General features: G+C 40.2%; 1 protein-coding gene across 1 annotated transcript; it reads left to right on the top strand.

Annotated features, from left to right (window-relative positions):
* Positions 1-4,967: 4,967 nt before the first annotated feature.
* LOC103304640 (olfactory receptor 10A7) lies at positions 4,968-5,918 on the top strand. The gene has a single exon (XM_008161485.2). The coding sequence runs from the start codon at positions 4,968-4,970 to the stop codon at positions 5,916-5,918; it is 951 nt and encodes a 316-aa protein (XP_008159707.2).
* Positions 5,919-11,384: the final 5,466 nt, after the last annotated feature.

Raw genomic sequence — 11,384 nt, 5'->3', positions numbered from 1 at the left:
CTCTCGGCCCCTCCTCCTGAGCCGGCAGGCTCCGATCGCTGGGTGGCCAATGAGGAACCATGGGGAACCGGGGTGGGTGGCAGTGGGGTGAGACTGGGGACTGGTGAGTGAGTGGAACACTGATCTCTTGGTCCCTCCCTCCAGATTGCAGGCTCAGATCGATCGCCTGGCCAACAGGGAACCAGGGTGGGTGGAGGTGGCGGGGTGGGACTGGTGAGCAGGCGGAAGATGGCCCTAATTGCAGGCTAGGCCTAGGGGCCCTATCCCTGCATGAGTAGGGTCTCTAGTCTATATAATAAAAATCTAAGTGACCATTACAGTGGAACAACCAGAAAGACCATTCCCTATGATGCGCACTGACCACCAGGGGGCAGACACTCAACACAGGAGCTGCCCCCTGGTGGTCAGTGCACTCCCACTGGGGGAGTGCCTCTCAGCCAAAAGCCGGGCTCACGGCTGGTGAGCACAGCGTCGATGGTGGGAGCCTCTCCTGCCTCCATGGCAGTGCTAAGGAGCAGCGAGCTGAGTGGTAAGGAGCAGCCAGCATGCAAGCAGTGAGGAGCGAGGGGTCCTGGACTGCGAGGGGGATGTCCAACTGCCTGCGGGGAGTGGGCTTAAGCCGGCAGTCAGACATTCCCCCAAGGGGTCCTGAACTGCAAGAGGGTGCAGGCTGGGTTGAGGGATCCCCCCTCCAGTGTAAATTTTGTGCACTGGGCTTCTAGTATAATCATATTAACCAATGTCACTCCTATAAATTTAATTTATAAAATTATTATATTATAAAGAAATTCAAGGGATTTAAAAAGAAAGAAAAATTGCTTACTTGTTTATAATGCTAATCATGTTAGATAATATAAGGTACTGCTTCTATGGAACAATATATGTATCTTGGTACTGTTTACAATGTTCTCATAGTAAAATAAACCAATAGCCAAACTATTTAAGGTATAAGACAACAATAAAACACATGCCAGTTACCTGTTTAACTTGTTGTGTTTAATAATTTAAAAATATTATTCTTAAAACATATATTTAAAATAATAAAAAATTAGAAATTAATTAAAAATGAAATTCAAAACCATTTATTTTAAGGGCATGGTATAAATTTCTCTTATCAATACTGGATAAAAATATATATCACAAATAATACAAAACTCTTATAAAGAAAATTAAAACCTATGTTCCTCACAAAGTTTTGGCATATTAATAGTTGTAATCCCAAGAGACTTGACCCATGTGCACGATAGACTTACCACAAAATATCTAATATTGAGAAACACATATTGAATTTTAGTCATTATGACTTAAAGAAAATATAGACAGTTCCATTCACATTTTATATTCTCCCTTATGAAATAAAAATAGTTGTCTAATTAACAGTAGTTCCTTCTAATGTCCCAGGGATCATTTCCCCAAGGCCAGTCACACTTTCAAATATTATTACTAAAATATATCAACATTTAGTATCAAGGCAAAGCAGATTAGTCTGCCTAAGGCATTTGCTTAATTCTGAAGATTTGAGATAATCTATAAATCAAAGAACAATTCTTACAAAATATTACTTATCTTTTAAAAAATCATTAAACTTCTAATTAAGGAAGAATTATGGGGTTTTATTTGGTAAGATATATCCATATACTAGTATTTCTTTATGATTTATTTTTTCTCATTTTTAAAAAAAACTAGTTTTATCTGTGCATCTGTGTATAACAGGAACAATTTTAAAAAATAAATATGGAAACTTGTTTAATTATGGGAAAAGGATCAAATTTATGCTTTACTAAAATAAAAAATTATGAGGTCCTTATTCTCTCTAGAAAGCATTAGACTGCTGAAGAAACGTGTATCAGAAAAACAATAGTTGTGATTTAAGAAATGCTTTGGATTATAAACATATACTAGTAGAGTATTTTCAATTCAGGTATTGGGGTTATTTGCTCTCCAATTTTTACTAACTTATATTTATGGTTGTTAGAGTGATGTTTCAGTTAGAGAAAGTTAGAGATGATCTTAAGTTCACATTGTATTCCAAATACTGGTGATGTAATTGGATTGATCCATAATCATTCTTATGAGAAAACATATACTTGCAATAAAGATAGCTGAAATGAGAGGTAAAGTCTATTTTCTCAGAAAATGTTGAAGTTGGCCTGTTTAATGGGAAGGCAAAATTATTTGGTCTTATTAGGACATAGCCAACTAAATTAGGACTTAAGTAAATATCATTAAATTATTAAAATTCTATGCAACATGTAAATTTGTACATTCTCTAGAACTATGTAGTATTCATACAACGCAACCACAGTCTGCACAGTTTTTTAAAAAAATCAGTATAAATCTGTGGTAGTTATTGCAACATCATTGCTGATGAATTCCTTTTTTAGAGAATATATGCAAAGTAATCAGTAGGTTTTTTTTAGGATATAGAAAGACTGAGAACGATATTTGGAGGTACAATTTGTGACACTATAAACCTCTAGTTTTACAAAATTTTATTTAATTAAATGTACTCAGACAAGGTAGAAAATATGCAATACTATCAACAAATATGCAATACTATCAAAAATATGCAAAATTATCAAGAAACTGACAATTTTCTTGGATAGCCTTATTATATTTCACATTGAAGACCATGCATGGCACTAGGAAGGACCAGCCATGCCTTTATGCCACATCAGTATCAGAACTCTGAGAAGCAGGTGGTTGAAGCATTTTAGGAATACACTAAAAATTGTTAGCCTGTGATATGTTCTTGATACCTTCATCAACTCTTGTGGTTTTATTTTCTCAAGATAAATGATGGATTATTTTTAAAGCCATAACAAGATTAGAATTGTTGCAAAATGTTTGTAGGCATGATAATGCATACAAATCATTTTATAAGTTTTGCTAAATATACCAGGAATAATAATGTTGTTGTTGCTATTACTGATGATGTGGATGGTACTGAAGCAAGTTTTGCAATTGTGCTGAGAGGGTAATGGTCATAATCATTAAAACATCTGTTACCCAACAGCCGGAGACTTCTAAAGATATGATAACGGGATCACCAGAGTGTCCTTTTGCTATTGAGGACATTGGTTTGAGAACTTCCAGTAAATAAAATAAACAGGTGAGATACTACCAAAGACCATATTTTTAAGAGTAGGATTAAAATATGGGCCACTAGTTTCAGTATGGATCTACAGGCTGTGAGTTTCTAATTTTTTACTTTCATAGGGTAAATCTATTTCAAATATAACTTTGACTATAAAAGTTTCTGAATTAGATTTGAAAAATGTACTATAAAATAATACATTGATCCAATATTTACCTAACCCCAGCATTTGAAAAAATGAAACATCATTCACCTCAACTACAATGTAGCATTATGAATAATTATTTTTTACATATAGGTTTCTGTGATTGCTGCTAATATTTGATATGCTATTGCTAAGTAAGACCTGTACAGGAAATATTTGTATAATTCCATTTTTATTTAAAAATAATTTAAATAAGGTATAGTATTTGAGTTTGTAACAGTTGAATTAGTACTTTTTGACTGGATTTTTTTTACTGGGTATACAATAAAAAATGACTGGCCTCCACTTCAGACCATGCAGCTGAGATAATTGAGCCTGTTGAGAGTTTAGCTAACTACTGCATAATAATGCTGACTTGGTATCCATTTTGTGTAGCCAAGTGGCCTGCAGGCAGGGGTGAGGGGGACCTGCACTTAGATTAGCCCCTCCCTTGAGAACTTGCACTAGTTAACAGCCTGTAAATGTTAAGTTTCTGACACGACTTCCTCAACTGCCCTTGTGCAAAATGGTCTCCCTTGCTTCCCAGAGTCTTCCCCTTGTGTACCCTTTATATAAAACTCCTGGGGAGCATATAAAAACTTCGCTCTTTTTGGTTAGAATTGACCTATCTAGCTTTAGCCAGGCAACTCCAAATTACTTCACCCTGGGACATTAATAAAGGCATGTGCCCAGGTATTGTCCCACAGCCTGCCTTGACTTCCCTGTTTAGCCCCTTGAGGTGTTCCAGGACCTGTGCATAATAAACTCTATTTCAGTTTCTCTTGTCTTTTGTTGAAGCCTGGCTTACATCCTACACCCTTGGGCTCTATCTAATACGTGTTAATTTAACAGTCACAGCACAGTGGGAAGCAGAACTATTTTGATGGATGGGATTGAGATGAGTGTTAGAAGGAAGACTTCTCTTTTTCAGATCATATTTGTTCAAAGTTGTTCTTTGTAAAGCCCAACTCAAATGACATGACCATGTGTATAATAAGAAATGGACAACTTATGGTCAGATTATGGTTCAAGAGACAATATAAAAAATCCCATAAATTAGCAGGCCAATGAAGACAAAAAAGCACCAAAATCATTTTATATGTTATGTTTATTTGTTTGCTTCTCTTTACTTACTGTTTCTCTCATATGTACATATATATGTGTGTGTGTGCATATTTATGCATATATGTGTATATCTATAGTGGATGATGGTATTAAGTATATCCCATGCAATAAAAACTTTTAACTTATATAATCAAGCATTAGAAAAGTCAAACCATCCCATAATTTATCTTTTTGCACCCTGGATTTATCTTTAATATAATAGTTTAAAATAAAATAATATAATAAAATTAGTAGATGATTCTATTTTGATTATTTTCTAACTCTTTCTACTTAATTCTGAAAAATAGCATGGCTCTGATGAAGAATATGCACTGCAGACTATGACCCCTATTGAGAGAAAAACTCATGTAGGTGATAAGCAATTAGTAGGACTCATGCAAAATATTTATTTTTCAGTGATTTTTATCTTATTGTAAACATTCTCTCTGCTTCAAAGAAATAGAATGGTAAGGCAACTGAAAACAGACATATATGTATGGATTGTATTGATATTTTTAAAATTATATCTACATATCTTTTGATGTACATACTTTGATTCTTAGAGAGAAGCTAGTTTAAGATATGATTTGTGAAAATCACACCAGAGTCACTGAATTTATTCTTCTCGGTTTTACAAACAACCCTGAGATGCAAGTTTTTCTCTTTGTTTTGTTCCTGGTCATCTACACAGTCACTTTTTTGGGAAACTTCCTTATTGTCACAGTTACCAGTGTGGATTCTGCTCTTCAAACACCCATGTACTTCTTTCTCCGAAACCTATCACTTCTTGAAGTCTGTTTCACCTTGGTCATGATGCCGAAGATGCTGGTAGACCTGGTGTCCTCAAGGAAAATCATCTCTTTTGTAGGCTGTGGTACCCAGATGTACTTCTTCTTCTTTTTTGGTAGCTCTGAATGTTTCCTCCTTTCTATGATGGCTTATGATCGCTTTGTGGCCATCTGTAACCCTCTTCGTTATTCAGTCATAATGAATAGGTCTTTATGCTTGTGGATGGCTGTAGGCTGTTGGATGTCTGGTATTCCTGTCTCTATGCTACAGACAGCTTGGATGATGGCCCTTCCTTTCTGTGGGCCAAACACGATAGACCACTTTTTTTGTGATGGTCCCTCGGTATTGAAACTAGTCACTCAGGATACAACCATATATGAAATGCAAGCACTTGCTTCCACATTAGTATTTATTATGCTTCCATTTTCCCTCATTTTGGTCTCCTACATCCGTATTATCTCAACCATCTTAAGGATGCCCTCAGCTACTGGTCGCCAGAAGGCATTCTCCACTTGTTTATCCCATATTATTGTGGTATCCCTTTTCTATGGAACAGCCAGCTTGACCTACCTACGGCCCAAATCCAACCAATCCCCAGAGAGCAAGAAATTAGTGTCATTGTCCTACACTGTCATCACTCCTATGTTAAACCCCATCATCTACAGCCTAAGGAACAATGAAGTAAAGGGGGCAGTTAAGAGGACATTCACTAGAAAAGTCTTGCCGAAGTTAGATGTGTTTTGAGTTCTCTTATTGTGTAGTGTTGTTTCTAAACAAAGTAGGGGCAGCAGAACCCATAAACAAAAGCTTAAAAGGAGGGGAATATTTGCTCTTATTTTGTCAGTGCCACTATGATGGGTGGATCACAGTGTCCAGTCAGAGTCCCAGAAGGAAATAGATAGTAGTCTCAAATTGGGATAATTGAGATAATCTTTATGAGGGGACTATTTACAAGTTGGGGGACAGGTTTAGATAATTGTCACACAATTAAGATGATGGAAATTCCATCTCTTGGTCTGAAGGGGCAGATGAAAGAGTTTTAAGTGGAACCTGGATAATGTTAAAATATAAGAAAAAGCCATCTACCAGGAGCTCTGTTCATTAGTAAAGAAAGACAGCCATGCCAGCTTTATTCTATTTTCTCTTAAATCCATTGCTAGTGCCTGTTCTTGAACAAACCAAATCTGATACAAAAGGCAAGAATGTCTATGAATGAATTATATAAAGACCAGCCTTCTGGAGCACAGATCAGGATGGAAAAAAGTTATGATACCCACCACAAACCACTATATATTTTGCAGCTAATATGGTGCAAAGGTCAATTATGTAATGTGTTTTAAGTGACTTTTAAAAGATATGTTGAAAGGTGAAGCTTTGTATTTGGCAAGAATTCATGGTGCAAATTCTTCATATGGTTGCTTGTTTAAATGAGGTTATTAATAAAATTACCTTAGTATTAATGTTTGCTGACATGATTCTAGGCCTCTCTGATCATTGGCTAAACCAGCTATTAGTTTATATTCATCAGCTCTTAGAATTTAAACAACAAATATTTTCTTGACACTATAGGAAAAGCAATAGAGTAATGATAATAACCAACATGATTTATGGAGGCGCTGCCTTTAAAAAATGCCTTTGTAATGACTCAAGAGATAGATCTTATTATACATTTATTTTTCATAAAAGACAAATTAGGATCAGAATGCTTAAGTAACTTGACAATGCAAAGAGTTATTGAGAGGTGACCACAAGAATTTGAATTTAGGCCCTAATGAATTTGAAATTGAATATGTTAACCTCTTAAAAATATCTAGTCATATTTTCATTATGGTAAAGCTCCACATATATGGGAATTTGGTCTTTAAGGCCTTAAAGGACCTTAAAACAACAGAAAAGACAAAATGAGATTGAATCAAGTTTAATTTTGGAAAATCTTATTTTCAGTAGCATAAGGATATATAACTAGAGGCCTGGTGCACAAATTTGTGCATGGGTAGGGTCTGTCTGGCCCACCCTGATGGGGGCCCATCAGGGGTAGGCCAGCTGGGGGGAGGAGCCATGGGAGAGCTCCAGGGCATGTCCGGCCCATCTTGCTCAGTCCCCATCAGCCAAACCCCAGCAGCAAGCTAACCTACCGGTCAGAGCATCTGCCCCCTGGTGGTCAGTGCACATCATAGTGAGTGGTTGAGCAGCCTTAGCATATCATTAGCATACTAGAGGCCTGAGGCATGAAATTCCTGCAAGAGTAGTCCTTCGTAGCTGCGGCTGCCTGGATCCCTCCATTGCAGCCATGGGCAGCTCCCTGGATCCCTCCATTGCAGGGATCCTGTGGCTGCAGCCCCACCTTCATCCCAGAAGGATGTCTGGTCTAATTAGCATATTACATTTTTATTATTATATATTATGCTTTGATTGGTTCAATGGACAACTGGACATAGAATATTAGGTTTTTATTATATAGGACTAGAGGCCTGATGCACAAAAATTTATGCAAGAATAGGCCTTCCTTACCCTGGCTGCTGGCTCTGGCTTCCCTCCAGCACCCAGGACATGGGCTTCCCTCCTCCGGCTGCTGGAAGGCACCCAGGACCCAGGCTGCTTCCCTCCTCCAGCTGCCAGTAGGCAGCTGAGACCTGGGCTGGCTTCCCGCAGACACCCGGGACCTGGGATGGCTTCCCTCTGGCCCCAGCTTCATCAGAAAGGATGTCTGGAATGATGTTCGGTCTAATTAGCATATTACCCTTTTATTATTATAGACTAGAGGCCCAGTGCAAAAATTCATGCACTGGAGGAGGGTCCCTCAGCCCGGCCTTCCCCCTCTCACAGTCCGGGAGCCCTCAGGGGCGGGAGGTGACCCGGCGATCAGGGGAAGGCGATGCCCCATCACACCTATGCTGCTGCCACTGCTGGCAGCACAAGCCTTGGCCGGCCCTGGTTACCTGTGCTTCAGACCGGCCCTGGGCGGCTGGGCAGCCGCCATCTGAGGCTTGCCTGCACCTCAGGCCAGCCCGGGGTGGCTGGGGGGCTGAGGGGACTTGGGGACCCCAGAGGCAGGCGCGTGGAGTAGCTGGGCCCGCCTGGGGGCAGGCCCAGCCTTGCTGCGTTCCTGCCACCCCAGCGGGGCAGAGGGGACTGGGTGCCTTGGAGCTGTGGGCGCCGCCACCTTTGAGGGCATGGCAGTCAATTAGCATATTCCCTACTTATTGGCTGTGGGTGCTGCCATCTTTGAGGGTGGGGCAGTCAGTTAGCATATTCCCTCCTTATTGGCTGTGGGCGCTGCCATCTTTGCCACAGCATGAGGGTCAATTAGCATATTCCCTCTTTATTAGATAGGATGATATCTGTTTTAAGTTTTCATTAGCCAATGCTTATCTTAATTGTACAGATTTTATTTAAATCATATCCACCCTCCATCATTTTTTGTCAATTTTCAGGAAAATTTAAAAAAGAATCACAACTTGTGATGACTATTTTAATTTAATTGTGATTTCTTGAGGTTTGTATCCATTGATTATAATGGGAATTTGGGGTTAAAACTGTCTGTTTCTGCAAATATTTTTATAATGGCCATTTATTGATTAATGTTTTAAAATTAAATTTATTGGGGGTGACATTGGTTAATAAGATTATATAGGTTTCACATGTATATTTCTGTGATACATGATCTGTATATTGTATTTTGTGCCCACCACCCAAAGTCAAATCATCATCTGTCACCATATATTTGTCCCCATTCCCACTTCTTCCTACTTCCAGGCAGATTAAAGTTATATCACCTGTCTCTCTGTTACTTAAGTTAGTCTATGAAATATCACTTCACATTATATCTAACAGAATGACTATCATTGGTCTCTGAATTCTGAACCTCAGATAGTGCAATAAAGCTCTTTTTATAAATTGGGTCTTTACAAAGTAACACAGCTTCTTAAACACAGTACAACTTATTTCTTAAGAGAGCTTCTACTTGAAATGCTCTAGTTAGGTAAGCTGAATAATGAGATATAAAAATATGACCTCTATTTTGTTGACTAGTCACTAAATTACAGGCACTGGTAGGTGTTTTATATGTAATTCTGAGAACTACAGTATAACATATAATTATTATTAGCATTATGCATAGGAGCAAAATACTTAGTTTTCATTACTTCCATTGAGGAGTAACTAATTATGTAATGACTAGAGGCCCGGTGCATGAAATTCGTCCACTGGGGGGGGTGTCCCTCAGTCCAGCCTGTACCCTCTCCAATCTGGGACCCCTCGGGGGATGTCCAAATGCCAGTTTAGGCCCGATCCCTGCCTGCCAGCCTGATCACCCCCTAACCACCCCCCTACCAGCCTGGTCATCCCTAACTGCCCTTCCCTGCAGGCCTGGTCCCCCTCCAAATTCCCTCCCCTGCAGGCCTCGTCACCCCCAACTGCCCTCCCCTGCTGGCCTGGTCACCCCTAACTGCCCTCCCCTGAAGGCCTGCTTGCCCCCAACTGCCCTCCCCTGCCACCCAATCGCCCCCAACTGCCCTCCCTTGCCAGCCATCTTGTGATGACATGAGGCGGCCATCTTGTGACAGCATGGGTGCAGCCATCTTGTGACCACATGGGCACAGCCATCTTGTGACCACATGGAGGTGGCCATCTTATGTGAGGGTGTGATGGTCAATTTGCATATTACCTCTTTATTATATAGGATTAGTAAAGAATTTCTAGTAGTATTGATTTGTAGCAATTATTAGTAATAGAGGAGAAAAATAATACATGGAAATAGATCAAGAAAAATGGAGAAATGAACAAAATTAATGTTCTTCCTAATATATGCTTAAGTTGGAATCTTAAATAAAACAATTAAAAAGTTTATCCTAGAAATGTTAGGTATAAGTACCTATAATTGAATATAGAAGTGTTAAATAATAATGTAAAAGGAATATGGATAGGAGAGAACCAAGATGGCAGTGTAGGTAAATGCCTGTACTCACTGTCTCCCACAACCACATCAAAATTACAACTAAAATATAGAACAACCTTCATACAGAACCACCTGAAAGCTGGCTGAATGGAAGTCTTACAGCTAGAGAAGAAAAGAAGAAAGCACACTGAGACTAGTAGGAGGGGTGGGAGGCTAGACCAGTACCCATGTGTGCTGCTTTTTTAATCAGGAGGGAGATCTTCTCTGTGGAGGCCCCCTGTGAGGAGCAAGGGGACCCAATCCCACACCAGACCCAGGGTCCCAGAGCTGGGAAAAGAAGTTCCTGAAACTATGAGCTGTAAAAAACAGTGGGAATTGGGGCTTGTTGACATGGAGGCTGCTGGAGACACAGCTGTTCCTTTTAAAGGACATGTGCAAGACTGAACTTACAAGGTTCTGCTTCCTCTGAGCTCCAGCACCAGGGTGAGACTCTGGGGGACACAGACACACATGAGGAGGAACATGTGGAGGGAAAAAAGAGGAACATCTTGGCATTGGGGCAAGAACTCGGGGTTAGCTTCCTCCCAGACAGAGGTACTTGCAGGGGTCATTGTTCCTATGCCAAGACCTCCCTGGTCACAGGGCTGACTGGCAGCCACTTCTGTTGGCTCCTCCATGGTGATTCCCTCAGACCCTGCCCCATCCAATTTGCACTCCCACCCAACCTGTGTGCTGTGGCTTTTGCATATGAATGGCTTGTCCTTGCTCAGGATTCAGACTTTGCTAAAATCTCTCAAACAAGCTGCAGCTGGGTCAGGGAGCCCCAAACCTATCAATAAAAGGCCCAAGTCCCAGCATTAGCACCAGCCTACCTTGCTTCACAGCTGGGCCTTGCCTGGGCACTTCCAAACCTGATACAAATAGGAGGAATCTCCAGATCTCTCTGTAGCTCTTGCCAGGTGACTCTAGGCAGTGGCTGACTTTGTACCTCCCTGAGACCCAAGAGCCAGTGCACCTGGTGGTCAGCTTCAGACTGTGAATGCCACATCCACTTGTGGCTAGGGGCCAGGATCTGAAGAAGGGGCCATGCACAAATGATTACACTAGACAAGAAATATGAATTTAGAAGGCATGGGGTGGGGGCAGGCAGAAAACTTCCCTCTAGTGGAGAAGCTCTCTCAAAACTTGGTCCCGTCTGCTTTTTATTCACTTGAATACACATTTGCCCTTTAAGAATGCAAACAGGCATATCAAAGATAAAGTTTGGTAAACAGTAAAAGGATTATCAAGTTAGGAAATGGCCTTGAGCCATT

The sequence above is a fragment of the Eptesicus fuscus genome, chromosome 7 (genome assembly GCF_027574615.1).
Source record: "Eptesicus fuscus isolate TK198812 chromosome 7, DD_ASM_mEF_20220401, whole genome shotgun sequence".
Taxonomy (NCBI): domain Eukaryota; kingdom Metazoa; phylum Chordata; class Mammalia; order Chiroptera; family Vespertilionidae; genus Eptesicus; species Eptesicus fuscus.
Note: the sequence above shows the minus strand (reverse complement) of the source record. Positions and strands in the feature narration are given on the sequence as shown.